At 45.7% G+C, this 27,871-nt stretch overlaps 1 protein-coding gene and 1 long non-coding RNA gene across 4 annotated transcripts in view; both read left to right on the forward strand.

Annotated features, from left to right (window-relative positions):
• C13H2orf42 (chromosome 13 C2orf42 homolog) overlaps nucleotides 1-27,871 on the forward strand; it is a 43,547-nt gene that overhangs the window by 10,014 nt on the left and 5,662 nt on the right. For all 3 annotated transcript variants that reach the window (XM_050754432.1, XM_050754434.1, XM_050754433.1), the window contains exons 4-9: nucleotides 977-1,087; nucleotides 6,110-6,214; nucleotides 13,288-13,392; nucleotides 17,550-17,657; nucleotides 18,005-18,105; nucleotides 21,482-21,644. In XM_050754432.1, coding sequence (XP_050610389.1) covers nucleotides 977-1,087; nucleotides 6,110-6,214; nucleotides 13,288-13,392; nucleotides 17,550-17,657; nucleotides 18,005-18,105; nucleotides 21,482-21,644 — 693 coding nt within the window. The remainder of the gene's footprint in view (nucleotides 1-976; nucleotides 1,088-6,109; nucleotides 6,215-13,287; nucleotides 13,393-17,549; nucleotides 17,658-18,004; nucleotides 18,106-21,481; nucleotides 21,645-27,871) is intronic.
• Nucleotides 1-27,871, forward strand: part of LOC126934114 (uncharacterized) — a 239,224-nt gene that overhangs the window by 5,651 nt on the left and 205,702 nt on the right. The gene's annotated exons all lie outside the window — the stretch shown is intronic.

A 27,871-nucleotide genomic window follows, 5' to 3' on the forward strand; every position in this document is an offset into this window, starting at 1 on the left:
TTTTTTTTTTAGACAGAATCTGCTCCATTGCCCAGGCTGGAGTGCAGCAGCACAACCTTGGCTCACTGCAACCTCTGCATCCCGGGTTCAAGGAATCCTCATGCCTCAGCCTCCCAAGTAGCTGGGATTACAGGCACCTGCCACCATGCCTGACCAATTTTTGTATTTTTAGTAGAGACGGGGTTTCTCCCTGTTTGCCACTCTGGTCTCAAACTCCTGGCGTCGGGTGATCTGCCTGCCTCAGCCTCCCAAAGTGCTGGGATTACAGGCGTAAGCCATTGTGCCCAGTCTAAAGGAATTTATTTATGTATGTATTTATTTATTTATTGAGATGGAGTCTCACTCTGTCACCCAGGCTGGAGTGCAATGGCATAATCTCGGCTCACTACAATCTCCACCTCCTGGGTTCAAGCAATTCTCCTGCCTCAGTCTCCTGAGTAGCTGGGACTACAGGCATGTGCCACCATGCCCAGCTAATTTTTGTATTTTTATTAGAGATGGGGTTTCACCATGTTGGCCAGGCTGGTCTCGAACTCCTGACCTCAGGTGATCCACCCACCTTGGCCTCCCAAAGTGCTGGGATTACAGACGTGAGCCACCACACCCGGCCCAAGGAACTTATTTTAAAGCAAGCAATCACTCCATAATTTTTTTTGGTTTTTGTTTTTGGTTCGTTTTTTGAAACAGGGCCTGGCTCTGTCACCTAGGCTGGCATGCAGTGACGTAATCACGGCTCATTACAGCCTTGACCCTCCTGGGCTCAAGTGATCCTCCCACTTCAGTCTCTCAAGTAACTGGGACCACAGATGTGCTAATTTTTTATTTTTTGTAGAGATGGGGTCTGCCTATGTTGCCCACACTGGGATAATTCGTTTGGGGGATTTTTAAAAAGAAATTAACTTTTTGCTAGATAGAGGCCCATACTCATACTTACCCTTGGATAGGATTAACAATTCAGAAATCTTCTATTTTTTAGGTCTTAAAGAGATTATTGTACCCCAGTTAGGTTGCCATTCAGAATCAACAGTATCAGCTTGTGAGTCTACTGCCTCTAAGTCAAAGAAGAGGAGAAAGGATGAAGTATCTGGTAAGAGTCTGGTTGGTTGGTTTGGTGGTATCGTCTTTAGAGATTGTTTTACTATGTTTTATGTCTTTTACTGAACCTCAACAATTATAAGAAAATATTATATTTTATTTTATTTTTATTAAAGAGACAGGGGTCTTACCATGTTGCCCAGGCTGGCCTCAAACTCCAGGCCTTAAGTGATTCTCCCATCTTGGCCTCCCAGAGTGCTGGAATTATAGGTGTGAGCTACCACACCTGGCCAAGAAATATGTTTTTGTTCTTACGGATTTTTTCCTGAGAAACGTTTTACTCTCCATTGATGATTCTTTTTCAAGTTAAGCTGAAAGTTTGATCCCTTAGCCAAAAATAAGATCCAACCAAATTCTGCTTTTACTGTATATGTGTGTACATCCCTTAAACAGATTAATCTTATACCTTAATCTGCCTTAGGATAGTATTATGAAGTTTTCATCCATAGAGTGTTTAAAAAATTTTTGTGACAGGCCGGGCACGGTGGCTCACGCCTGTAATCCCAGCACTTTGGGAGGCCGAGGTGGGCAGATCATGAGGTCAGGAGATCGAGACCATCCTGGTGAACACGGTGAAACCCCGTCTCTACTGAAAATACAAAAAAAATTAGCTGGGCGTGGTGGTGGGTGCCTGTAGTCCCAGCTTCTAGGGAGGCTGAGGCAGGAGAATGGCGTTAACCTGGGAGGCAGTGGAGCTTGCAGAGAGCGGAGATTGCACCACTGCACTCCAGCCTGGGCGACAGAGCAAGACTCTGTCTAAAAAAAAAAAAAAAAAAAAAATTTGTGACAGTGGTTATATTCCCCATACTAATTTAGAAATATAGTTTATTGTCCTCATTTTCAGTATATGGAGAAACACACACATATACACACCCACACACACATTTTTTCCTTTTTTTATATATATATATATATATATATATATTTTTTTTTTTTTTTTTGAGACGGAGTCTCGCTCTGTAGCCCGGACTGGAGTGCAGTGGCCGGATCTCAGCTCACTGCAAGCTCCGCCTCCCAGGTTTACGCCATTCTCCTGCCTCAGCCTCCTGAGTAGCTGGGACTACAGGCGCCCGCCACCTCGCCCGGCTAGTTTTTTGTATTTTTTAGTAGAGACGGGGTTTCACGGTGTTCGCCAGGATGGTCTCGATCTCCTGACCTCGTGATCCACCCGTCTCGGCCTCCCAAAGTGCTGGGATTACAGGCTTGAGCCACCGCGCCCGGCCCTTTTTTTTTTTTTTTTTATGAGACGGAGTCTTGCTCTGTCGCCCAGGCTGGAATGCAGTGGTGCGATCTCGGCTCACTGCAACCTCTTCCTCCCGGGTTCAAGCAATTCGCATATCAGCCTCCTGAGTAGCTGGGACTACAGGTGCATACCCAGTTAATTTTTGTATTTTTAGTAGAGATGGGGTTTCACCATATTAGTCAGGCTGGTCTCGAACTCCTGACCTCAGGTGATCCATCCACTTTGGCTTCCCAAAGTGCTGGGATTACAGGTGCGAGCCACTGCACCCAGCCTTATTTATTTATTTATTTATTTATTGAGAGATGGAGTCTCGCTCTGTTGCCAAGGCTGGAGTGCACTGATGTGATCTCGGCTCACTGCAACCTCCACTGCCCAGGTTCAAGCAATTCTCCTGCCTCAGCCTCTCGAGTAGCTGGGATTACAGGCGCCCACCACCATGCCCGGCTAATTTTTGTATTTTTAGTAGAGATGGGGTTTCACCCTGTTGGCCAGACTGGTCTTGAACTCCTGACCTCAGGTGATCCACCCGCATTGGCCTCCCAAAGTGCTGGGATTATAGGCGTGAGCCACCATGCCCGGCCAGGCCACATTTTAAAATTCAAATGCTTAATACTAGTGTCAGTTAAGGACTCTGATAAATCAATATGAAAATGGTGAAGTATCCTAGTAGGTAAGCATCAAGAGACCTAGAGTCTAAACAAAATGAAAATATTACTTGGTCCCTACCTGTGGACCAAACTCCAAACTTACTAGTAAACAGAAAAGTGCAAACATTTTAGAAATGCAAAATTAAAACAAGATACCTTTTGCTACCAAATTAGCAAAGTTTCATGTGTTTTTTTGTTTGTTTGTTTTTTTCTTTTGAGACATAGTCTCACTCTGTTGCCCAGGCTGTAGTGCAGTGGCGCATCTCGGCTCACTGCAAGCTCCGCCTCCCGGGTTCACGCTATTCTCCTGCCTCAGCCTTGCGAGTAGCTGGGACTATAGGGGCCTGCCACCATGCCCAGCTAATTTTTTGTATTTTTAGTAGAGATGGGGTTTCACCGTGTTAGCCAGGATGGTCTCGATCTCCTGACCTTGTGATCTGTCCACCTTGGCCTCCCAAAGTGCTGGGATTACAGGCGTGAACCACCGTGTCTGGGCTGTTTGTTTTTTAGGAGATGAGTTCTCACTCTGTTGCCCAAGCTGGAGTGCAGGGGCATGCTCACTGCAGCCTGGACCTCCTAGGCTCAAGAGATCCTCCTGCCTCAGCCTCCCAAGTAGCTGGAACTACAGGCACAAGATACCATGCCCGGCTAAGTTTTTGGTTTGTTTTTTGTAGAGACAGGGATTCACTGGTTGACCAGGCTGGTCTCAAACTCCTGACCTCAAGTGATCCTCCTGCCCTAGCCTCCCAAAGTGTTGGAATTACAATGTGAGCCACCATGCCCAGCTGGCAAAGTTTTTTAAAATGATAAGACCACAGGCAAAAGTAAAATCCAGGCTCTCTGGCATGGCTAGTGTAGTGCACATTGCTATAATCATTGGTATATAGCTTGTCTGTTAAGATCCTTAAAATGGTCCTACCTATAGGGAATATTGCTAGGGATGGATCAGGTGGTCATGCATAAGAGTTTTGGCGCTGGGAAGTTGAAGAAAGATGGAGAAACAAAGTGACATGGTCATTTGTGCATTTTAGAGAGGCAGTTCTGGCAGGAATATAGAGCAGAAATTGTTGTTAAATGTTTACTTATTAGTCTTTGCCCGTTTTTTTGGAAACGGAGTCTTGCTCTGGATCGTGCAATGATGTGATCTCGGCTCACTGCATCCTCCGCCTCCTGGGTTCAAGCAATTCTCCTGCCTTAGCCTCCCAAGTAGGTGGGATTACAGGCGTGTGCCACCATGCTTGGCTGTTTTTTTTTTTTTTTTTTTTTGAGATGGAGTTTGGCTCTTGTCACCCAGGCTGGAGTGTGATGGCGCAATCTCAGCTCACTGCAACCTCCACCTCCCGGGTTCAAGTGATTCTCCTGCCTCGGTCTCCTCAGTAGCTGGGATTATAGGTGCTTGCTACCATGCCCAGCTAATTTTTGTATTTTTAGAGATGAGGTTTCATTATGTTGGCCAGACTGGTCTCGAACTCCTGACTTCAGGTGATCCACCTGTCTTGGCCTCCCAAAGTGCTGGGATTACAGGTGTGAGCCACCATGCCCGGCCCCACTTCTAAATAATCTCTTTTAAGGAAATAATTATTGGTATAGGAAAAACATTTTGTCTGGAGATATTGATTTTATGATTATTTAGAGTATTAAAAAATTAGAAACAACTAAGGATTAACCACTGGGGATAGTTAAATGAACCATGGTAAAGCCACTTTACCATGGAATATCAGGCAGGCATAAAAATGAGTATAGTCTGGGTGCAGTGGGGCATGCCTGTAGTCCCAGCTACTCAGGAAACTGAGGCAGGAGGATCCCTTGAGCCCAGGAGCTCAAGGCTCTAGCCCACTGTGATTGGACCTGTGAATAGCCACTGCATTCCAGCCTGGGCAACATAGCAAGACCTCATCTCTAAAAAATAAAAATAAAAAATAAATTGTAATAAAGAAAATGCTCAGGCCGGGCGCGGTGGCTCAAGCCTGTAATCCCAGCACTTTGGGAGGCCGAGACGGGCGGATCACGAGGTCAGGAGATCGAGACCATCCTGGCGAACACGGTGAAACCCCGTCTCTACTAAAAAATACAAAAAACTAGCCGGGCGAGGCGGCGGGCGCCTGTAGTCCCAGCTACTCGGGAGGCTGAGGCAGGAGAATGGCATAAACCCAGGGGGCGGAGCTTGCAGTGAGCTGAGATCCGGCCACTGCACTCCAGCCCGGGCGACAGAGGCAGACTCCGTCTCAAAAAAAAAAAAAAAAAAAAAAAAAAAAGAAAATGCTCAGATCACTTGGGTAGCCAGATAAAGTATAGAATACTCAGTTAAACTTGAATTTCGGCAGGGCGCAGTGGCTCACGCCTGTAATCCCAGCACTTTGGGAGGCCGAGGCGGGTGGATCACGAGGTCAGGAGACTGAGACCGTCCTGGCTAACACGGTGAAACCCTGTCTCTACTAAAAATACAAAAAATTAGCCGGGCATGGTGGCGGGCGCCTGTAGTCCCAGCTACTCAGGAGGCTGAGGCAGGAGAATGGTATGAACCCGGGAGGTGGAGGTTGCAGTGAGCTGAGATCGCGCCACTGCACTCCAGCCTGGGCGACACAGCCAGACTTTGTCTCAAAGAAAAAAAAAAAAAAATACAAAAAGTTAGCCGGGCATGGTGGCGGGTGCCTGTGGTCCCAGCTACTCAGGAGGCTGAGACAGGAGAATGGCATGAACCTGGGAGGCGGAGCTTGCAGTGAGCCGAGATCATGCCACTGCACTCCAGTCTGGGCGACAGAGCAAGACTCTTATCTCAAAAAAAAAAAAAAAAAAAAAAAAATCACAAAACCAGCAGTACATTCACAGAGAAGAAAATGGAAGACAGTTCACTAGAAAATTCATCGTAATTGTCTGACAGGTGGGAGCAATAAGTGAATGTTTTTCTTCCTTTCATTTCTGTTTATTCATCCAATTTCCTATAAAGAGCATAAGAAAACTAAAATTTTATGTGTAAAGGCTAATGCTAACTCCTTCTAGAAACTGTGAAGCTAACCTAGAAATTAGCAAAGACTGTTTATATGTTTTAGACTCTAAAAATTAACATCAAATCAATTTATATTTAGCAGATACATTGTTAAACCTGTAATGATTTGTGGTTTAGGTGCACAGAGGAACAGTTCACCACTGCCTCAAGATGCAGTGAGCAGTAATCTAAGGAAAAGTGGCCTGAAAAAGCCTGTGGTTGCTTCCTCGTTAAAAAGGCAGGGTAAGTTTCCCCTCCCTAGAATAGGCTACCATGGTGGAAAGTCATCCTAAAGAAGCCAGAAGCAGTGTAATCAAAAGAAATGTTGCACATTGTCACCCAAAGAGTCCCAACATAAACACTAACAGAGGCACTGAGGCTGAGGTCTTTCCTGTCCCACCAGTTTCAAATCATGCTCAAAGCTAAATTATGCTGGAGGCCATTATCCTTAGCAAACTAATGCAGGAACAGAAAGCCAAATACAGCATGTTCTCACTTATAAGTGGGAACTAAATGATGAGAACACATGGACACATAGAGGGGAGCAACACACCGGGGGTTATTGGAGGGTGCAACGTGGGAGGAGAGAGGAAAGGTGGAAGCGGGTGAGAGAATCAGGAAAAATAACTAATGGATACTAGGCTTAATAATTTGGGTGATGTGGCTGGGTGTGGTGGCACATGCCTGTAATCCCAGCACTTTGGGAGGCCAAGCCAGGTGGATTACTTGAGGCCAGCAGTTTGAGGTCAGCCTGGCCAATGTGGCAAAACCCTGTCTCTACTTAAAAAAACAAACAGCCGGGCGCAGGGGCTCAAGCCTATAATCCCAGCACTTTGGGAGGCCGAGACGGGCGGATCACAAGGTCAGGAAATTGAGACCATCCTGGCTAACACGGTGAAACCCCGTCGCTACTAAAAAATACAAAAAACTAGCTGGGCGAGGTGGCGGGCACCTGTAGTCCTAGCTACTCGGGAGGCTGAGGCAGGAGAATGGAGTAAACCTGGGAGGCGGAGCTTGCAGTGAGCTGAGATCCGGCCACTGTACTCCAGCCTGGTCGACAGAGCGAGACTCCGTCTCAAAAACAAACAAACAAACACAACATATGTATAATTAAATTTTAAAAATAGCTGGGTGATGAAATAATATTTTTTAATTTTAAAAAATAATTTTTTTGGCCGGTCGTGGTGGCTCAAGCCCGTAATCCCAGCACTTTGGGAGGCCGAGATGGGCAGATCACGAGGTCAGGAGATCGAGACCATCCTGGCTAACACAGTGAAACCCCATCTCTACTAAAAAATACAAAAACCTAGCGGGGCAAGGTGGCGGGCACCTGTAGTCCCAGCTACTCGGGAGGCTGAGGCAGGAGAATAGCATGAACCCGGGAGGCGGAGCTTGCATTAAGCTGAGATCCGGCCACTGCACTCCAGCCTGGGCAAAAGAGCGAGACTCCATCTCAAAAAAAAAAAAATAATAATAATTTTTTTAAAAAGCTCAATTATGTCTAAAACCATAGAGTTGGAGAATAGTAGTTGCCAAGATTTAAAGGGGGGTTGGGGCTGGGCACAGTGCTCACACTTGTAATCCCAGCACTTTGAGAGACTGAGGCAGGCAGATCACCTTAGGTCAGGAGTTCGAGACCAGTCTGGCCAACATGGTAAAACCCTGTCTCTACTAAAAATAGAAAAAATTAGCCGTACGTGGTGGCAGACATCTGTAATCCGAGCTACTCAAGAGGCTGAGGCAGGAGAATCACTTAAACCCGGGAGGCGGAGGTTGCAATGAGCCAAGATTGCACCATTATACTTCAGCCTGGGCAATAAGAGCAAGACTTAACAGCAGCAATAAAAGAGTAGCACAGGGCATCTTGTTGTGGACTGTTTTGTGTCTTGACTGTGGTGTTGGTCACACAAGTCTACACATGCCCTAAAATTACGTGGAACTATATGTATGCATACCACACACAAGTACATAAAGCTGGTGAGATGTGAATAAGGTCACTAGGTTGTAGCCATGTAATTTTCCTCACTGTGATGTACTATAGTTTTAAAAACTGCTACTCTTGGGTGAATCTGGATAAAGGGTATACAAGCCTTATATTTCTTACAACCACGTGTGAATGTACAATTATCTCAAAAAGTAATTTATGTATTTATTTTTATTTCCTTTTTTTTTTTTGGAGACAGAGTCTCACTCTGTCGCCCAGGCTGGAGTACAATGATGTGATCTCGGCTCCCTGCAACCTCTGCCTCTGGGCTCAAGCAGTTCTCCTGTTTCAGCCTCCCAAGTAGCTGGAATTACAGGTGCATGCCACCATGCCTGGCTAATTTTTGTATTTTTAGTACAGACGGGGTTTCACCGTATTGTCCAGGCTGGTCTCAAACTCCTGAACCCAAGTGATCTGCTCACCTTAGCCTCACAAAGTACTGAGATTACAGGCGTGAGCCACCACGCCTGGCCTAAATTATGTCTTTAAACAAAAAATTCTGACATGTTTAGCAGCAGGTGTCTTGCAGGATGTGTTCATCTTATTGCTTATTACTCATGTGCAGTTGGTATAGAGATTCAAAGTTGAAGGAAAACGGTGTTTTATGTGACTGGGTGTGGTGGCTCACGCCTATAATCCCAGCACTTTGGGAGGCCAAGGTGGGAGTAGTGAGACTCCATCTCTGCCAAAACAACAACAAAAAATTAGCCAGGTGTGGTGTCACATGCCTGTAGACCCAGCTACTTAGGAGGCTGAGGTGGGAAGATTGCTTGAGCCTGGGATGTTGAGGCTTCTGTGAGTCATGATTGCACCACTGCATGGGTAACAGGATGAGATAAAGAAAAAACAGAATAATATAAAACAGTACTAATTAAGTAATTCATTAAGAACTTATGACCAGGTACAGTGGCTCACGCCTGTGATCCCAGCACTTTGGGAAGCTGAGGTGGGCAGATACTTGAGGTCAGGAGTTGAAACCAGCCTGGCCAACATGGTGAAACCCTGTCTCTACTAAAAAGTATAAAAAAATTAGCCGTAATCCCAGCACTTTGGGAGGCCGAGACGGGCGGATCACGAGGTCAGGAGATCGAGACCATCCTGGCTAACACGGTGAAACCCCGTCTCTACTAAAAAATACAAAAAACTAGCCGGGCGAGGTGGCGGGCGCCTGTAGTCCCAGCTACTTGGGAGGCTGAGGCAGGAGAATGGCGTGAACCCGGGAGGCAGAGCTTGCAGTGAGCCGAGATCCAGCCACTGCACTCCAGCCTGGGCGACAGAGCAAGACTCCGTCTCAAAAAAAAAAAAAAAAAAAAAAAAATTAGCCAAGTGTGGTGGCATGTGCTTGTAATCCCAGCTACTTGGGAGGCTGAGGCAGGAGAATCGCTTAAACCTGGGAGGCGAAGGTTGCAGTGAGCGAGATCATGCTACTGTACTCTAGCCTGGGTGACAGAGCAAGACTGCCTCAAAAAAAAAAAAAAAAAAGAAAAATTATGCATTCTAGGCATAAGTGTTTAAGGAAGGTCACAAAGTAAGCAGATCAAGAGTATCACATAGATTTTTTTATTATTTATATACATATATTTTTTTGAGACTGAGTCTTGCTCTGTCACCCAGGCTGGAGTGCAATGGTGTGATCTCAGCTCACTGCAACCTTCGCCTCTCAGGTTCAAGCAATTCTTGTGCCTCAGTCTCCCAAGTAGCTGGGATTGCGAGCATTTGCCACTATGCTCTTCTAATATTTGTATTTTTGGTAGAGATGGGGTTTTGCTATGTTGGCCAGGCTGCTCTCAAACTCCTGGCCTCAAGTGATCTGCCTGCCTTGGCCTCCCAAAGTGCTGGGATTATAGCCATTAGCCACTGTGCCTGACTGATTTTTAATAATTTTTTGTCACTTCCTTTGGTGCAAGGAAAAAGGAAGATGGCTTCAATCTAAATTACAGCTCACTGCAGCCTCCTGGGCTCAAGTTATCCTCCCACCTTAGCATCCCAAGTAGCTGGGACTACAGGCACATGCCACCACATTTGGTTATTTATTTGTATTTTTAGTAGAGATGGAGTTTCGTCATGTTGCCCAATCTGGTCTCAAACTCCTGGGCTCAAGAGATCCACCCACCTCAGCCTCCCAAAGTGGTAGGATTATAGGCATGAGCCACCATGCCCGGACTAAAGATATTTTAAGAGAAGAAAGAATTTGGAGATCATCCAGATGCATATCTTCATCTTAGAAGAGAGGAACTTGAGACATGGACCCTGGTCACTCAGTGGGTAGGGGTCCTAGGTTCCATAGCCATTTTTTTTTTTTTTTTTTTTTTGTGAGACTCTGTCTCACTCTGTCACCCAGGCTGGAGTATAGTGGCATAATCTCAGCTCACTGCAACCTCCGCCTCCTGGGCTCAAGTGATTCTCCTGCCTCAACCTCCCAAGTAGCTTATAGGTGCACACCACCACGCCTGGCTAATTTTTTGTATTTTTAGTAGACACAGGGTTTCACCATGTTGGCCAGGCTGGTCTCGAACTCCTGACCTCAGGTGATCCACCCGCCTTGGCCTCCCAAAGTGCTGGGATTACAGGCATGAGCCACCACATCCAGCCTCCCATAGCCTTTTGACTCCTAACTCTAAACTGGCTCCATTAAATTCCATCACTCGTTACTGTATTTTCCAGTTATTTACTCCAGGGCTGCAAGATTTCACTCTTTCACTTATATTTAAAAGTGAATGCCAGGCACGGTGGCTCACGCCTGTAATCCCAGCACTTTGGGAGGCCGAGGCAAGCGGATCACGAGGTCAGGAGATCAAGACCGTCCTGGCTAACACGGTGAAACCCCATCTACTAAAAATAGAAAAATTTAGCTGAGCATGGTGGCGGGCACCTGTAGTCCCAGCTACTTGGGAGGCTGAGGCAGGAGAATGGTGTGAACCCGGGAGGCAGACCTTGCAGTGAGCCGAGATCATACCACTGCATTCCAGCCTGGGTGACAGAGCGAGACTCCGCCTCAAAAAAAAAAGCAAAACAAAAAAAAAGTGAATTTGGCCAGGCATGGTGGCTCATGCCTGTAATGCCAGCACTTTGGGAGGCCGAGGTGGTTGGATCACAAGGTCAGGAGTTCAAGATCAGTCTGGCCAAGATGTTAAAACCCCATCTCTGCTAAAAATACAAAAATTAGCCAGGCACAGTAGCAGGCACCTGTAATCCCAGCTACTCAGGAGGCTGAGGCAGGAGAATCTCTTGAACCCGGGAGGCAGAGGTTGCAGTGAGCCGAGATCGTGCCACTGCACTCTAGCCTGGGCAACAGAGCAAGACTCTGTCTCAAAAAAAAAAAAAAAAAAAAAAGTGAATTAATTCATTTTACATTTCTGAATACAAGGTTTTAGGTTTTAAGTCTGAAGGTATCATTGCAACCCACAGTGTGTTCATCACTCAGTCTTAATCTATTTGTGCTCAACCTTGGCATGAAACAATACGTTCATCATTGAGAGGGTCTGGGGCATATAGATACATATTCATCAGGAATAGAACTAATTTATAAGTCTCTAAAACAGCCATTATTTTTACTTATTTATTTATTTTTACTTGAGATGGGGTCTCACTCTATCACCCAGTCTGGAGTGTGGAGGCGTGATCTCGGCTCACTGCAGCCTCTGCCTCCTGGGCTTAAGCAATCCTCCCAGAGGTAGTTGGGACCACAGTCATGCACCACCACGCCTGGGAAATTTTTTTTTTTTTTTTGAGACGGAGTCTTGCTCTGTCACCCAGGCTGGAGTACAGTGGCGCGATCTCGGCTTACTGTAAGCTCCGCCTCCTGGGTTCATGCCATTCTTCTGCCTCAGCCTCCTGAGTAGCTGGGACCACAGGTGCCCGCCACCTCACCTCGCTAATTTTTTGTATTTTTAGTTTCACCGTATTAGCCAGGCTGGTCTCGATCTCCTGACCTCGTGCTCTGCCCGCCTTGGCCTCCTAAAGAGCTGGGATTACAGGCGGGGGTCACTGCACCCGGCCTCACCTGGTTAATTTTTTGTATTTTTGGTGGAGACAAGCTTTCGCCATGTTACCCAGGCTGGTCTCAAACTTGTGAGCTCAAGTGATCCTCCTGCCTCAGCCTCCCGAAGTGCTGGGATTACAGGCATGAGCAACCAAGCCCATCCTAAAACAGTCATTATATAGGACCATTCTTTAATATGCAGTTTAGTGTTGCTTCTCATTTCGTATTTTTTTTTTTTTTTTTTTTTGAGACAGAGTCTCACTCTTTTCCAGGCTGGAGTGCTGTGGCGCGATCTCAGTTCACTGCAACCTCCGCCTCCCAGGTTCAAGTAATTCTCCCACCTCAGCCTCCAGAGTAGCTGTGATTACAGGCGCATGCCACCACACCCAGCTAATTTTTGTATTTTTAGTAGAGACAGGGTTTCACCATGTTGGCCAGGCTGGTCTTGAATTCCTGACCTCAGGTGACTCATGCCTGTAATCCAGCACTTTGGGAGGCCAAGGTGGGCAGATCACTTGAGGCCAGAGTTTGAGACCAGCCTGGGCAACATGGCAAAAACCCTGTCTCTATTATAAAGAAAACAAAATTGGCTGGGCATGGTGACGCACCTGTAGTCCCAGCTCCTTAGGAGGCTGAGGCATGAGAATCGCTTAAACCCGGGAGGCGGAGGGTGCAGTGAGCCAAGATCATGCCACTTCACCCCAGCCAGAATGACAGAGTGAGACTCTGTCTGAAAAAGAAAAAATCCCAGAATATCTTATTTCATTTAGTTTATTGGCTTTCTTTGAAGTTCAGCTTCAAGTTTTTTTTTTTTTTTCTGGACAAACTTATTAACACTTCTCCCAGCACTTCAGGAGGCTGAGGCAGGTGGATTGCTTGAACCCAGGAGTTCGAAGCCAGCTGGGCAACATGACAAAGCCTTGTCAACAAATAAAAAACAGGTGGGCGCTGGGCGCGGTGGCTCACGTCTGTAATCCCTACACTTTGGGAGGCCGAGGTGGGTGGATCACCTGACGTCAGGAGTTGGAGACCAGCCTGGCCAACATGATGAAACCCCATCTCTACTAAAAATACAACAATTAGCCAGGTGTGGTGGAGGGTGCCTGTAATCCCAGCTACTCAGGAGTCTGAGGCAGGAAAATCGCTTGAACCCGGGAGGCGGAGAATGCAGTGAGCTGAGATCACGCCACTGCACTCCAGCCTGGGCGACAAGGGTGAAACTCCGTCTCAAAAAAATAAAAATAAAAAACTTCTTAACTTTTTCAAACTTCAGTTAGCTGTTTATTTTGTAAGAAAAGTTACTAAAGAAGTTTGTATGTGTGTGTGTGTGTTTTTTTTTTTTTTTCCTAGCCTGTGGTCAGCTGTTAGATGAGGCACAAGTGACTTTATCCTTCCAAGACTGGCTGGCCAGTGTCACAGAACGCATCCATCAGACCATGCACTATCAGTTTGATGGTAAGTACTGTTCATCTAACTGGGCTCTTACTGAAAGTAGGAGAAATTAAGGTAATTGTGCTGTAATTCTACTCTTATAGGAAAAGTAATTGGACTTCAGTCCAGAGAGCACTGGGCCACAAGAAAGTAAAAATCTAATTGAAACAAAAGAACAATCACATAATTAAAATTCAGGAACAGCAAAATTATTATAATTTAGAGACAGAAGAGAAAAAACATAGCAAATAATAAGTAAAGGCAGATAGTCTGATTGCTCGCACAAGTTCTTGTGTGTGTGTGTGCGTGTGTGTGTGTGTTTGGTGAGGGAGATACCGAAGCTTTATAAAACTATTCTAACTCTCAAACTTAAAATCAAAGCAAGGGGAAAAAAAGATGAACATCTAAGCCTGCACAACATAGCGAACCCCATCTCTACAAAAAATAGTGCCACTGCACTCCAGCCTGGGTGACAAAGCGAGACCCTGTATGGAAAGAAGAAAAAATGAAAATCTAATACATGAGACTAAGATAGTTATAGAGAATTACTAAACATGCTGGCCGGGCGCGGTGGCTCACATTTGTAATCCCAGCACTTTGGGAGGCCGAGGCGGGCGGATCACTTGAGGTCAGGAGTTTAAGACCAGCCTGGCCAACATGGTGAAACCCCGTCTCTACTAAAAATAGAAAACAATTAGCCAGGCACAATAGCGGGTGCCTGTAGTCCCAACTACCTGGGAGGCTGAGGTGGGAGAATTGCTTGAACCCGGGAGGCGGAGGTTGAAGTGAGCCGAGATTGCACCATTGCACTCCAGCCTGGGCAACAGGGCGAGACTCCATCTAAAAAAAAAAAAAAAAAAAGACATAAACACGCTGAGGAAGATTGGAGAACACAGGCTGTATTTGGGTGTGATTTCTAATAGCCTTGTGGAACATCAGCATTTTCAGATCTAACCGGTCTCTGCTTGTTGCCTTAAAAGTATTCTATTAGCTGGGCATGGTGGCACAGGCCTGTAGTCCCAGCTACTCAGGAGGCTGAGGCAGGAGAATTACTTGTCGCCCAGGCTGGAGTGCAGTGGCGTGATCTTGGCTCACTATTACCTCCACCTCCCGGGTTCAAGTGATTCTCCTGCCTCAGCCTCCCAAGTAGCTGGGATTACAGGTGTGCACCACCATGCCCGGCCAATTTTTTGTATTTTTAGTAGAGATGAGGTTTCGCCATGTTAGCCAGGCTGGTCTTGAACTCCTGACCTCAGGTGATCCACCTGCCTCGGCCTCCCAAAGTGCTGGGATTACAGGCGTGAGCCACCATGCCCAGCCCAGAAAACAGAATATTGATAATATTATAAGCTAAACACTTATCGTCCTCTTCCATCCCATCCCATTCCCTCTTCCATCCCATTCTTCCACCCCATTCCTGTACCACCCTCTACTCTGTCTCACCATCTCCATTACTATCACCTTTGTCCAAGTTTCCATCAGCTCACTCCTGGACTATGAGTGTGTATGTTTTATGAAGTCTTTTTTTTTTTTTTTTTTTTTTTTTTGAGACGAAGTCTCGCTCTGTCGCCCAGGCTGGAGTGCAGTGGCCGGATCTCAGCTCACTGCAAGCTCCGCCTCCCGGGTCCACGCCATTCTCCTGCCTCAGCCTCCCGAGTAGCTGGGACTACAGGCGCCCGCCATCTTGCCCGGCTATTTTTTTGTATTTTTTAGTAGAGACGGGGTTTCACCGGGTTAGCCAGGATGGGAAGTCTTCTTTAAGTTAATTCTTTTTTATTTTTTGAGACAGTCTTGCTTTGTCACACAGGCTGGAGTGCAGTGGCACAGTCTTGGCTCACTACAACCTCCACCTCCCAGGCTCAAGAGATTCTCGTGTTTCAGCCTCCTGAGTAGCTGGGATTATAGGCATGCATCACCACTCCTGGCTAATTTTTGTATTTTTAGTAGAAACAGGGTTTCACCATGTTGGCCAGGCTGGTCTGGAACTTCTGACCTCAAGTGATCTGCCCACCTAGGCCTCCCAAAGTGTTGGAATTACAGTTGTGAGCCACCGCACCTGGTTTGGAAAGAATTTTTAAGGAAGACTCTGAACTCACTAGACCTCCTCCCCTTAACTCTCTTTTTTTTTTTTTTTGAGATGGAGTCTCGCTCTGTCACCCAGGCTGGAGTACAGTGACGCGATCTCGGCTCACTGCAAGCTCCGCCTCCAAGGTTCACGCCATTCTTCTGCCTCAGCCTCCCAAGTAGCTGGGACTACAGGCGCCTGCCACCACGCCTTGCTAATTTTTTGTATTTTTAGTGGAGATGGGGTTTCACTGTGTTAGTCAGGATGGTCTCGATCTCCTGACCTCTCGATCCACCCGCCTCAACCTCCCAAAGTGCTGGGATTACAGGCTTGTGCCACCGCACCCAGCCCTTAACTCTCTTTTTGTTGACCTAATGCCTGGCAAGTTTCTCTTTTTTTTTTTCTTTTTGAGACCAAGTCTTGCTCTGTTGCCCAGGCTGGAGTGCAGTGGTGTGATCTTGGCTCACTGCAACCTCTGCCTCCCGAGTTCAAGCGATTCTCCTGCCTCAGCCTCCCAAGTAGCTGGGACTACAGGTGCATGCCACCATGCCTGGCTAATTTTTTGTATTTTTAGTAGAGATGGGGTTTCACCATGTTAGCCAGAATGGTCTCAATCTCCTGACCTGGTGATCCACCCACCTCGTCCTCCCAAAGTGCTGGGATTACAGGTGTGAGCCACCATGCCTGGCCACAAGTTTCTTTAAAAGGTTTGTTAAGCACTTTCAAGTATTTTGCCTGCCTTGAGGTTATATTCAGGGAGAAAGACAGATGCTTGCTGGGTAAGCAGTGTCCTAACTTGTAGTCCCTCAGCATTCATGGTGCTGACCATCGGGTGAGAGAGCATGTCGTTAGTTTGCTTAGACATGAATGCAAATAGCAAGAACCTGGGGATTGCGAGCAAGAGGGAATCAAGTGGAGGCAGTCCACCTTAGCCTTGCTGTTCTCATCCCATCTTACTTCGCATACCCTTTAAGGGGGAAAGTCTGTGCTGTGTTGGTCTTTTTAAAATTGCGGATTTGAAATGTATACCTGGTGAGTGACAAGGGTCTACTCTGTTGGTTTGTTTTTTCATTTTCTTTTTTCTTTTTTTTCAATGGAGTCTCACTCTGTTGCCCAGGCTGGAGTGCAGTGGCGTGATCTTGGCTCACTGCAACCTCTGCCTCCTGGGTTCAAGCGATTCTCCTGCCTCAACCTGCCGAGTAGCTGGAATTACAGGCACACACCACCATGCCCAGCTAATTTGTGTGTGTGTGTGTATTTTTAGTAGAGATGGGGTTTCACCATGTTGGCCAAGCTGATCTCAGGTAATTCGCCCACCTTGGCCTCCCAAAGTGCTAGAATTACAGGTGTGAGTCACCATGCCTGGCCTTTCTTTTCTTTTCTTTTTTTTTCCTTTTTGAGGGAGGGTCTCACTCTGTTGACCAGGCTGGAGTGCAGTAGCATGACCATGGCTTACTGCAGCCTTAACCTCCTCGACTCAGTTGATCCTCCCACCTCAGCCTCCCAAGTAGCTGGGACAGCAGGTGCATGCCACCACGCCTGGCTAATTAAAAAAAATTTTTTTGGCCAGGCACGGTGGCTCACACCTGTAATCCCAGCACTTTGGGAGGCCGAGGTGGGCGAATCACGAGGTCAGGAGTTTAGACCTGCCTGGCCAACATGGTGAAACCCATCTCTACTAAAAATATAAAAATTAGCCAGGTGTGGTGACACATGCCTGTAGTCCCAGCTACTCAGGAGGCTGAGGCAGGAGGATTGCTTGAACCTGGGAGGCAGAGGTTGCAGTGAGCCGAGATCATGCCATTGCACTCCAGCCTGGGCAACAGAGTGAGACTCCATCTCAAAAAAAAATTTTTTTTTGTAGACACCAGGTCTTCCTTTGTTGCCCAGGCTACACTGTGTGTTTTGTGTTTGCAAGGGATCAAGAGTAGGACTAATGATAGTTCTTGGCCCAGAAAGGTCAATCAAAGCCTTCTTTTTGCCTCTGTATAAAGAAATCTCAGTGGTATTTTTAGTTATTTTACCATCCCATGATTCCTTTTCTTCCACCTCTCCCTGTACATCAGAAAGTCTTCTGAGTTTCTTTAAATGAGTTGTTTCTTCCTGTTTCCCACAGGCAAACCAGAACCACTGGTGTTCCACATTCCTCAGTCCTTTTTTGATGCCCTGCAACAGAGAATATCTATAGGAAGTGCAAAAAAACGGCTTCCCAACTCCACCACAGGTACAGGATTTCCCTTTGGTATAGTGATGGATGATGTCTTGAACATAGAGAATTACATTTGGAAAAAATCTGTGTGGAATACTCACCATTGAGTATTCAGAGTTAGGACTTCTACTCATATGTCTGGAGCACAATGCCTTCAATGATCAGCATATCAATTATCTATATCAATTGATCTGTCACATTTCTGCCAAACCCTTTTATATATTTGCCTCTAGAATTTCTTTTTAAAAGTGCTGAGAATCTATAAGGAAATAATAGTACTGTATTAGAAACTAGGTAACAAATACAATAAAAGAAAATGTTATTTTTTGGTAATCTAATTTTGTCCTTTTTTCACGTTGAAGCTTTTGTTCGGAAAGATGCCTTGCCACTGGGAACCTTTTCCAAATATACTTGGCATATCACTAATATCCTGCAAGTTAAACAAATCTTAGATACCCCAGAGGTGAGAGTTTATTTCTATAACAGTGGGAGGGTTGTGAAGGGAAGAGAGGGAGGCAAGTACAGGGAGTATATTTGCACTGGTTCCTTGAGTTACAGACACCAGAGTTTCTTTTTTTTCATGCTAAGAGATTATTCAGAAATATCCCTGGCTTTATAGTTCTGATTCTGATTTTAATGTGTGTTCCCTATGGCTTGAAAAAAGTATCTTAAATTGCAATATACTTTTTCTTTGCCTTTGGAATAAAAAAACACAATTTTTTCTTATAAATTAAATAATGATCCCCTAATACTTATGATGAGTCCTAGATTTGACTGGCAGGCAGCTAGAAAGTATATAAATAATTTGAGATGATATAATATTTGTGAAGTCAGTGGCACCAGCACAATTAAACCCTCCTCCCCAAACTACAGCTTTGTTCTCATTAGAGAAATGACCCTTTTTATTTTATGTTTGAGATGGAGTCTTGCTTTGTCACCCAGGCTGGAATGCAGTGGCACAATCTTGGCTCACTACAACCTCTGCCTCCCGAGTTCAAGCAATTCCCCCTGGCTAGCTGGGATTACAGGCACGTGCCACCATACCTGGCTAATTTTTGTATTTTTATTTTATTTTATTTTGAGACGGAGTCTCGCTCTGTCGCCCAGGCTGGAGTGCAGTGGTGCAATCTCAGCTCACTGCAAGCTCCGCCTCCTGGGTTCATGCCATTCTCCTGCCTCAGCCTCCCAAGTAGCTGGGACTACAGGTACCCACCACCATGCCTGTCTAATTTTTTGTATTTTTAGTAGAGACGGGGTTTCACCATGCTAGCCAGGATGGTCTCGATCTCCTACCTCGTGATCCGCCTGTCTCAGCCTCCCAAAGTGCTGGAATTACAGGCATGAGCCACTGCGCCAAGCCTAATTTTTGTATTTTTAGTAGAGACAGGGTTTGACCATGTAGGCCAGGCTGGTCTCGAATTCCTGACTTCATGATCCTCCCAAACTGCTGGGATTACAGGCATGAGCCACTGTGCCCGGCTGAGAAATGACACTTTAAAAAAAATTTTTTTTTGGTCTTTTTTGTTTGTATTTTGGTTTTTTTGGGACAGGGTCTTACTCTGTTGCCTAGTCTGGAGTACAGTGGTGCAGTCACAGCTCACTCTGCCTCTTGGGATCAAGTGATCCTCCCATCTCAGCCTCCTGAGTAGCTTGGACTACAGGCACATGCCACCACCATGCCCAGCTATTTTTGTAGAGATGGGGTTTCCCCGTGTTGCCCAGGCTGGTCTCAAATTCCTGGACTCTGTCTGCTGCAGCCTCCCAAAGTGCTGGGATTACAGGCATGAGCCACCAGGCCCACCCTACTGATTTAAAAAGAAAAAAAATTTAAGATGGGGTCTTGCTATGTTGCCCAGGCTGGTCTCAAATTCCTGGGTTCAAGCAATCCTCCCATCTTGGCCTCCCAAAGTACTGTGATTACAGGTGTAATCTGCCACATCCAGCCACACTAGACATTTTATGTTTTTTTTTTTTTTTTTCTGGAGACAGAGTCTCTTGCTCTGTTGCCCAGCTGCAGTGCAGTAGCACGATCTCGGCTCACTGTAACCTCCACCTCCCAGGATCAAGCAATTCTCATGCCTCAACCTCCTGAGTAGCTGGGACTACAGGTGCACACCACCACGCCTGGCTAATTTTTGTATTTTTAGTAGAGACAGGGTTTCACCATGTTGGCCAGGCTGGTCCTAAACTCCTGACCTCAGGTGATCCACCCTCCTCGATCTCCCAAAGTACTGGGATTATAGGCGTGAGCCACTGCACCCGGCCAGCTATGCCGCTACTCTTAAAAAAAAAAAAGAAAAGAAAAGAAAGCAAGCAAAAGAGCCTGGCGAGGTGGCTCATGCCTGTAATACAAGCACTTTGGGAGGCCGAGGTGGGCGCAGCACCTGAGGTCAGGAGTTTTAGACCAGCTTGGCCAACATGGTGAAAACACGTTTCTACTAAAATACAAAAATTAGCCAGGCATGGTGGCTTGCTCCTGTAATCCCAGCTACTTGGGAGGCTGAGGCAGGAGAATCACTTGAACCTGGGAGGCAAAGGTTGCAGTGAACCGAGATCGTGCCACTGCACTCCAGCCTGGGTGACAGAGCTAGACTTCATTTCCAAAAAAAAGAAAAAAAGAAAAAGTGAGGCCTGGTGGTGTGTGCCTATAGTCCCAACCACTAAGGAAGCTGAAACAAGAGGATCACTTGAGCCTGGGAGTTGGAGGCTGCAGTGAGCCATGATTGTACCACTGTACTCCAGCAGGGGCAACCAAGTGAGACCTTGACTTTTTTTGTTGTTGTTGTTGACATGAACTTTCACTCTTGTGGCCCAGGCTGGAGTGGAATCACATGATCTCAGCTCACCACAACCTCTGCCTCCCAGCTTCAAGCGATTCTCCTGCCTCAGCCTCCTGAGTAGCTAGGATTACAGGCATCTGCCACCACGCCTGGTTAATTTTGTATTTTTAGTAGAGATGGGGTTTCTCCATGTTGGTCAGGCTGGTCTCAAACTCCCGACCTCAGGTGATCTGCCTACCTCGGCCTCCCAAAGTTCTGGAATTATAGGCACAAGCCACCGCCCTCAGTGACCTTGCCTCTTTAAAAAAAAAAAAAAAAAAGTGAACCCTAGAAAAGGACTGTATTGGCATTAAAGGTACTTGAGGAACTCCTTTAAATGCAGATGTCACAGAGGCAGCTTTTAGCCTGGAATGGATGACATTTAGGGAGACACTGAAGCAACCTAGGGTGCAGGCTTGTGGGAGAAGAGAGCTAACAATCATGGAGCTTCTCACTGTTGGGCATTACTTACCTCCATCACCTCATTTGAACTCCCAGCCATGTCCTGGCATTAACTGCATTTTGCCCATGAGAAAACAGGCTCTGAGAAGTTTGTAATTTGCTTTGGGTCACCACAGCATCCAGTTCCAGTTCTGCCTGGCTCAATCCCAAGGACAGTATGAAGCATACAGGATGTGAGGTGAACTGTAGGTGTATGAACAGAGGAATTTAAGAGAAGAATGCTGCTAGCAGAGCAGTAGGGGAAGGAATAAAACTGATTTTAGAGCAGGTCTGTGCCAGCAACAGTCATGTACCCATGAAGATGTTAGAGGTTCAACTGGTATATGGTTTGGCTGGGGTGGAAATTTAAGATTTTAGAGAAAAAAGGAAAGCCATGAATGACGTAAGGGAGAAAAGGCAAATTTGTTGACAGGATTTTCTTGAAAAACAGGGAAGTTGTAATTCATTTGAATATACTTAACAAGAAAGAAGGAATAATAAAAGATTTGTTGTCATCCAGGTATTGGTCTATTTTGAAAGTTTTTCTCTCACCCTTTTTTGGTATGTCTTGGTGTCCAGATGCCCTTGGAAATCACCCGTAGCTTTATCCAGAACCGAGATGGGACTTATGAGCTGTTTAAATGCCCTAAAGTGGAAGTAGAGAGCATAGCAGAAACCTACGGTCGTATAGAAAAACAACCAGTGCTGCGACCCTTGGAACTAAAAACTTTCCTCAAAGTTGGTAAGTGAACTTCAAAAGCGCATCTTCCTTTGAGTGTCAGCTTGTGTACAGTACAGTACACTGTCCAAAGCTTTGGATCTTGACCTTAAACAAAGAAGACACATTCATTCACCTTGTAAAGACAATCGTGGGATAAGGTATTTTGTTTCATTCGAACCAGTGTTTTTTTTTTTTTTTTTTTTTTTTTTTTTTTGAGACGGAGTCTCGCTCTGTCCCCGGGCTGGAGTGCAGTGGCCGGCTCTCAGCTCACTGCAAGCTCCGCCTCCCGGGTTTACGCCATTCTCCTGCCTCAGCCTCCCGAGTAGCTGGGACTACAGGCTCCCGCCACGTCGCCCAGCTAGCTTTTTGTATTTTTTAGTAGAGACGGGGTTTCACCCTGTTAGCCAGGATGGTCTCGATCTCCTGACCTCGTGATCCGCCCGTCTCGGCCTCCCAAAGTGCTGGGATTACAGGCTTGAGCCACCGCGCCCGGCCCGTTTTCAAAAATAAAATTGCAGGCCAGGTGCTGTGGCTCACGCCTATAATCCCAGCGCTTTGGGAGGCCGAGACAGATGAATTGCTTGACATTAGGAGTTTTGAGACCAGCCTGGCCAACATGGTGAAACCCCGTCTCTACCACAAAAATACAAAACTCAGCCAGGCATAGTGGCGCGTGTCTGTAGTCCCAGCTACTCGGGAGGCTGAGGCACAAGAATCGCCTAAACCCAGGAGGCAGAGGTTGCAACCCAGGAGGCAGAGATCTCAAAAACCACTGCGTTCCAGAGTGGGCGACACAGTGAGACTCAGTCTCAAAAAAAAAAGACTTGCTGAATGAATAAATGCATGCCAGCCGTAGTTTTAACTAATTTAGCTTTGTGATATATCTATTGGCTCCCCTTTGTTTCTTCAGTTGTGCATTTATTCTTCCAGAAGAAATTTAGAATTTTTAATTATTCTGTCAAATTCTTGTGAATATTATATTTTTTGCTGCTCTTTTGAGTGAAATATCTATCCTGATTCTAACTTGTTATTGCCACTAACTTATTATTGCCAGTTATGGAAATCTCTTAGTTTTAGTATACTTAGTATTGAATTGGTACCCTTGATGAAGTCCCAGTAGTGATAATAGTAAATGAAGGCTGGGCACAGTGGCTCATGCCTGTAATCCCAGAGCTTTGGGGGCTGAGGCAGTAGGATCACTTGAGGCCAGGAGTTCAAGACCAGCCTGGGCAATATAGCAAGACCCCCACTCTACTTAAAGAACAAAAATTAAAATCTGTTCTAAGTCTGTAGTTTTAGACTGTACTTGAATTTCATCTGCTTTATGGTGTTTTCCAAATCAGATAACTGGCTTTTATCAGTTCTGAGTTTTTTTTTTTTTTCGGAGAGGGAGTCTCGCTCTGTCACCAGGCTGGAGTGCAGTGGCATAATCTTGGCTTACCACAACCTCCGCCTCCCGGGTTCAAGTGATTCCCCTGCCTCAGCCTCCTGAGTAGCTGGGATTACAGGTGCCTACCACCACGCCTGGCTAATTTTTTGTATTTTAGTAGAGACGGGGTTTCACCGTGTCACCCAGGCTGGTCTCGAACTCCTGAGCTAAGGCAATCTGCCCACCTTGACCTCCCAAAGTGCTAGGATTACAGGCATGAGCCACCGCCCCCGGTCCTAAATTTGTTGTAAATTAATAATTTCTCTTTTTAAATTTTTCCTAATATTTTCTTGGAACTATTTTTGTAGCTTTTAAAAGGAATACTCGGCCGAGCGCAGTGGCTCATGCCTGTAATCCCAGCACTTTGGGAGGCCTAGGCGGGTAGATTACTTGAGGCCAGGAGTTCCAGACCAGCCTGGCCAACATGGTAAAACCCCGTCTCTACTAAAAATACAAAAATCAGCCAGGTGTGGCTGGGCATGGTGGCTCATGCCTGTAATCCCAGCACTTTGGGAGGCTGAGGCGGGCAGACCACAAGGTCAGGAGATCAAGACCATCCTGGCCAACATGGTGAAACCCCATCTCTACTAAAATGCAAAAAATTAGCCGGGTGTGGTGGTGCGTGCCTGTCGTCCCAGCTACTCAGGAGGCTGAGGTAGGGGAATTGCTCGAACCCAGGAGGCAGAGGTTGCAGTGAGCCCGAGATCGTGCCATTGCACTCCAGCCCGGGTGAGAGGGCCAGACTCTGTCTCAAAAATACATAAATAAATAATAAAAGGAATACTCAATTTTTTAAATTAATGTTTGATAACATTTAAAGTTATTATCTGAATCATCTATAATTACAGTTTAGTTTCTGTCCTCAGTACCTTGTATTTAAAATTTCAAATTAGTTGAGGCTTTTGATCTTCATATTCTTAGTTATCAATTTCTAGTTTTATTGTTTTGAGGTCAGAAGACGTATCTTTAATTTCTTTCTTTTTTTTTTTTTTTTTTTCTTTTTGGAGACCGAGTCTCACTCTGTCACTCAGGCTGGAGTGCAGCGATACGATCCTGGCTCACTGCAACCTCCATCTCCCGGATTCAAGCAATTCTCCTGCCTCAGCCGCCTGAGTAGCTGGAATTACAGGCACATGCCATCATGCCCAGCTAATTTTGTATATTTAGCAGAGACAGGGTTTACCATGTTAACCAGGCTGATCTCGAACTCCAGACCTCTGGTGATCTGCCCACCTCAGCCTCCCGAAGTGCTGGGATTATAGGCGTGAGCCACCAAGCCCAGCCTTAATTTCTTTCCTTTTAGGAATTTTAAAATGTTTTTTCACTAACAACATATGATATGAATTTGTGCTAGCATAGATGTTATTTATCCAATGTAAACTCGTATATAGTTTTTGTTTGTTTTTCAGATAGAGTCTTGCTCTGTCACCCAGGCTGGAGTGCAGTGGCACGATTTCAGCTTACTGCAAGCTCCGCCTCCTGGGTTCAAGTGATTCTCCTGGCTCAGCCTCCTGAGTAGCTCAGATTACAGGCGTATGCCACCACACCCAGCTAATTTTTGTATTTTTAGTAGATACGGGGTTTTGCCATGTTGGCCAGGCTGGTCTCAAATTTCTAACCTCAGGTGATCCACCCACCTCAGCCTCCCAAAGTGCTGGTATTACAGGCGTGAGCCACCGCACCTGGCTATATATACCTTTTAAATCAGTCATTTTATTTGGGTGTTTAATTCCTCTCTGTTATCTCTTTGACCTGCCAAAGACTAGAAAAGTCATTTTACCATTTTCTACTAAAATTGTTTCCTTGAATGACTTCTTATATTTCTAAAAGCCTTTAATTATTTTAAATGCAGTGTTGTTGGTACATCAGAGTTATTGCCAGATGTTGTTAATGTAAATTGTATGTTATCAACATAAAAATAACTTTTGCCCTAAATTCTTTGTCCAGTATTACAACCATGACACCAACTTTCTTTTGTTTTTTCTGTTACGTTTTAAAATTTTTTTTTTTTTTTTTTTTGAGATAGGGTCTTGCCCTGTTACCCAGGCTGGAGTGCAGTGGCACAATCATGGCTCACTGCAGCCTCAAACTCTTGGGCTCAAGTGATCCTCCCACCTCAGCCTCCTGAGTAGCTGGGACTACAGGCACATGTCACCATTCCCGGCTAATTTCTTTTTATTTTTAGTAGGGACAAGGTCTTACTCTGTTGCCCAGGCTGGTCTTGAACTCCTGGGTTCAAGCAGTCCTCCTGCCTCAGCCTCACAAAGTGCTGAGATTACAGGCATAAGCCACCATGCCTGGCCTGTTTTTTATTTTTTTAATGTTTGCCATCCATTTAGTTTTAACTTTTTTGTGATATTGTTTTAATTGAATCTATATTTTTTCAGAGACAGGGTCTTGCCATGTTGCTCAGGCTGGAGTGCAGTGGCTATTTCTAGGTGTGATCATAGTACACTACAGCCTTGAACTCCTGGGTTCAAGTGATCCTTCCACTTGGCCTCCCAAGGAGCTGGGACTACAGGCACACACCACCAGGCCCAACTTAGATGAATCTTTTATCAACATTATATAGTTGGTTTTGACTTTTTCTAATTTTAATAGTCTATCCTCTTTATATTTATTATAATTGATATAGTTGGTCTTCTGTGTTAATTTTTGCTAAATGGACTATGTTCTCTGCCTTGTCTTCATAGTTTTTGAAGGTGATACCATATTCTTTTTTTTTTTTTTTTGAGACAGAGTTTCACTCTTATTGCCCAGGCTGGAGTGCAATGGGGCAATCTCGGCTCACTGCAACCTCTGCCTCCTGGGTTCAAGCAATTCTCCTGCCTCAGTCTCCCAAAGAGCTGGGATTACAAGGCATGTGCCACCACACCCAGCTAATTTTGTATTTTTAGCAGAGACAGGGTTTCTCCACATTGGTCAGACTGGTCTCGAACTCCCAACCTCAGGTGATCTGCCCACCTCAGCCTCCCAAAGTGCTGGGTTATAGGCATGAGCCACTGCACCCAGCCAGTGATACCATATTCTTATGTTTAGTTCTACTAGTGTTTAATTTTGAATTTTTCTTTCTTTTCTTCTTCTTTTTTTTTTTTTTTTTTTTTGAGACGGAGTCTTGCTTTATCGCCCAGGCTGGAGGGCAGTAACGCGACCTTGGCTCACTGCACCCTCTGCCTCCCAGGTTCAAGCAATTCTCTTGTCTCAGCCTCCCCAGTAGCTGGGACTACAGGCACCCACCACCATGCCCGGCTAATTTTTGTATTTTTGGTAGAGATGGGGTTTCACCATATTGGTCAGGCTGGTCTCGAACTCTGACCTCAGGTGATCCACCCGCCTCAGCCTCCCAAAGTGCTGGGATTACAGGCATGAGCCACCATACCCAGCCTAATTTTGTATTTTTCAAAAGTATTCTTTAACTTGAGTTTGTCTATGTTTAAATCTTTGATCTGACAGGGCACAGTGACTCACACCTATAATCCCAGAACGTTGGGAGGCTGAGGTTGGAGGACAGCTTGAACCCAGGAGTTTGAGACCAGCCTGGGCAACACAGGGAGACCTCATCTCTATAAAAGAATTTTAAAAATTAGCTGGGGGCTCCTCTGCCTATGAAGTAGCCATTCTTTATTCCTTTACTTTTTTTTTTTTTTTTGAGATGGAGTGTCACTCTATCTTCCAGGCTGGAGTGCAGTGGTGCGATCTCAGCTCACTGCAAGCTCCGCCTCCCGGGTTCATGCCATTCCATTCTCCTGCCTCAGCCTCCCAAGTATCTGGGACTACAGGCGCCCACTACCACACCCAGCTAATTTTTTTTTGTTTTTAGTAGAGACGAGGTTTCACCATGTTAGCCAGGATGGTCTTGATCTCCTGACCTCGTGATCTGCCCGCCTCGGCCTCCCAAAGTGCTGGGATTACAGGTGTGAGCCACCGCGCCTGGCCTGAGATACAGTCTTGCTCTGTCACCAGGCTGGAGTGCAGTGGTGCAATCTTGACTTACTGCAACCTCCACCTCCCAGGTTAAAGTAATTCTCCTGCCTCAGCCTCCTGAGTAGCTGGGACTTCAGGCCCGTGCCACCACGCCCAGCTAATTTTTGTATTTTTAGTAGAGACAGGGTTTCACCATGTTGGCCAGGATGGTTTTGATCTCTTGACCTTGTGATCTGCCCGCCTTGGCCTCCCAAAGTGCTGGGATTACAGGTATGAGCCACCACGCCCAGCCTCCTTTACTTTCTTAATAAACTTACTTTCAAAAAAAAAAAAAAATTAGCCAGGAATGGTGGTACATGCCTGTGGTCCCAGCTACTTCAGAGGCTGAGGTGGGAGGGTTGCATGGGCCCTGGAGGTTGAGGCTGCAGTGAGCCATGATTGTGTCACTACACTCCAGGCAGGGCAACACAGCAAGACCTTGTCTCAAAAAAACAAAAAAAAAAGAAAAAGAAAAACTTTGATTCTCTGGAATTTATCATGATGTAACTTATGTAAGTTATAGATAAGGTTCCACCACCTTTTATTTTCTTCCAGATGGTTATCTGGTTGATACAAACCATTTATTATAAGAAACACTTATTTGTTTTTATTTCACTAGTTACAAATGCCATCTTTATCTTAGGCTAACTAAATTCCTGTTCTATTTGTGTCTATTTCTAGTCTTTCTGTTTTGTTCCTTTAATCTGTCTAGATGCATGCCAGTACCACACTCTTTTGGTTATTATGGGTTTGTAATATATTTTAGAACCATGTCAGATTTTTTTTTTTTAGTAGAAATTTCTGGCCGGGCGTGGTGGCTCACACCTGTAATCCCAGCACTTTGGGAGGCCGAGGC

This window comes from Macaca thibetana, chromosome 13 (genome assembly GCF_024542745.1).
Source record: "Macaca thibetana thibetana isolate TM-01 chromosome 13, ASM2454274v1, whole genome shotgun sequence".
In the NCBI taxonomy this organism is placed as follows: domain Eukaryota; kingdom Metazoa; phylum Chordata; class Mammalia; order Primates; family Cercopithecidae; genus Macaca; species Macaca thibetana.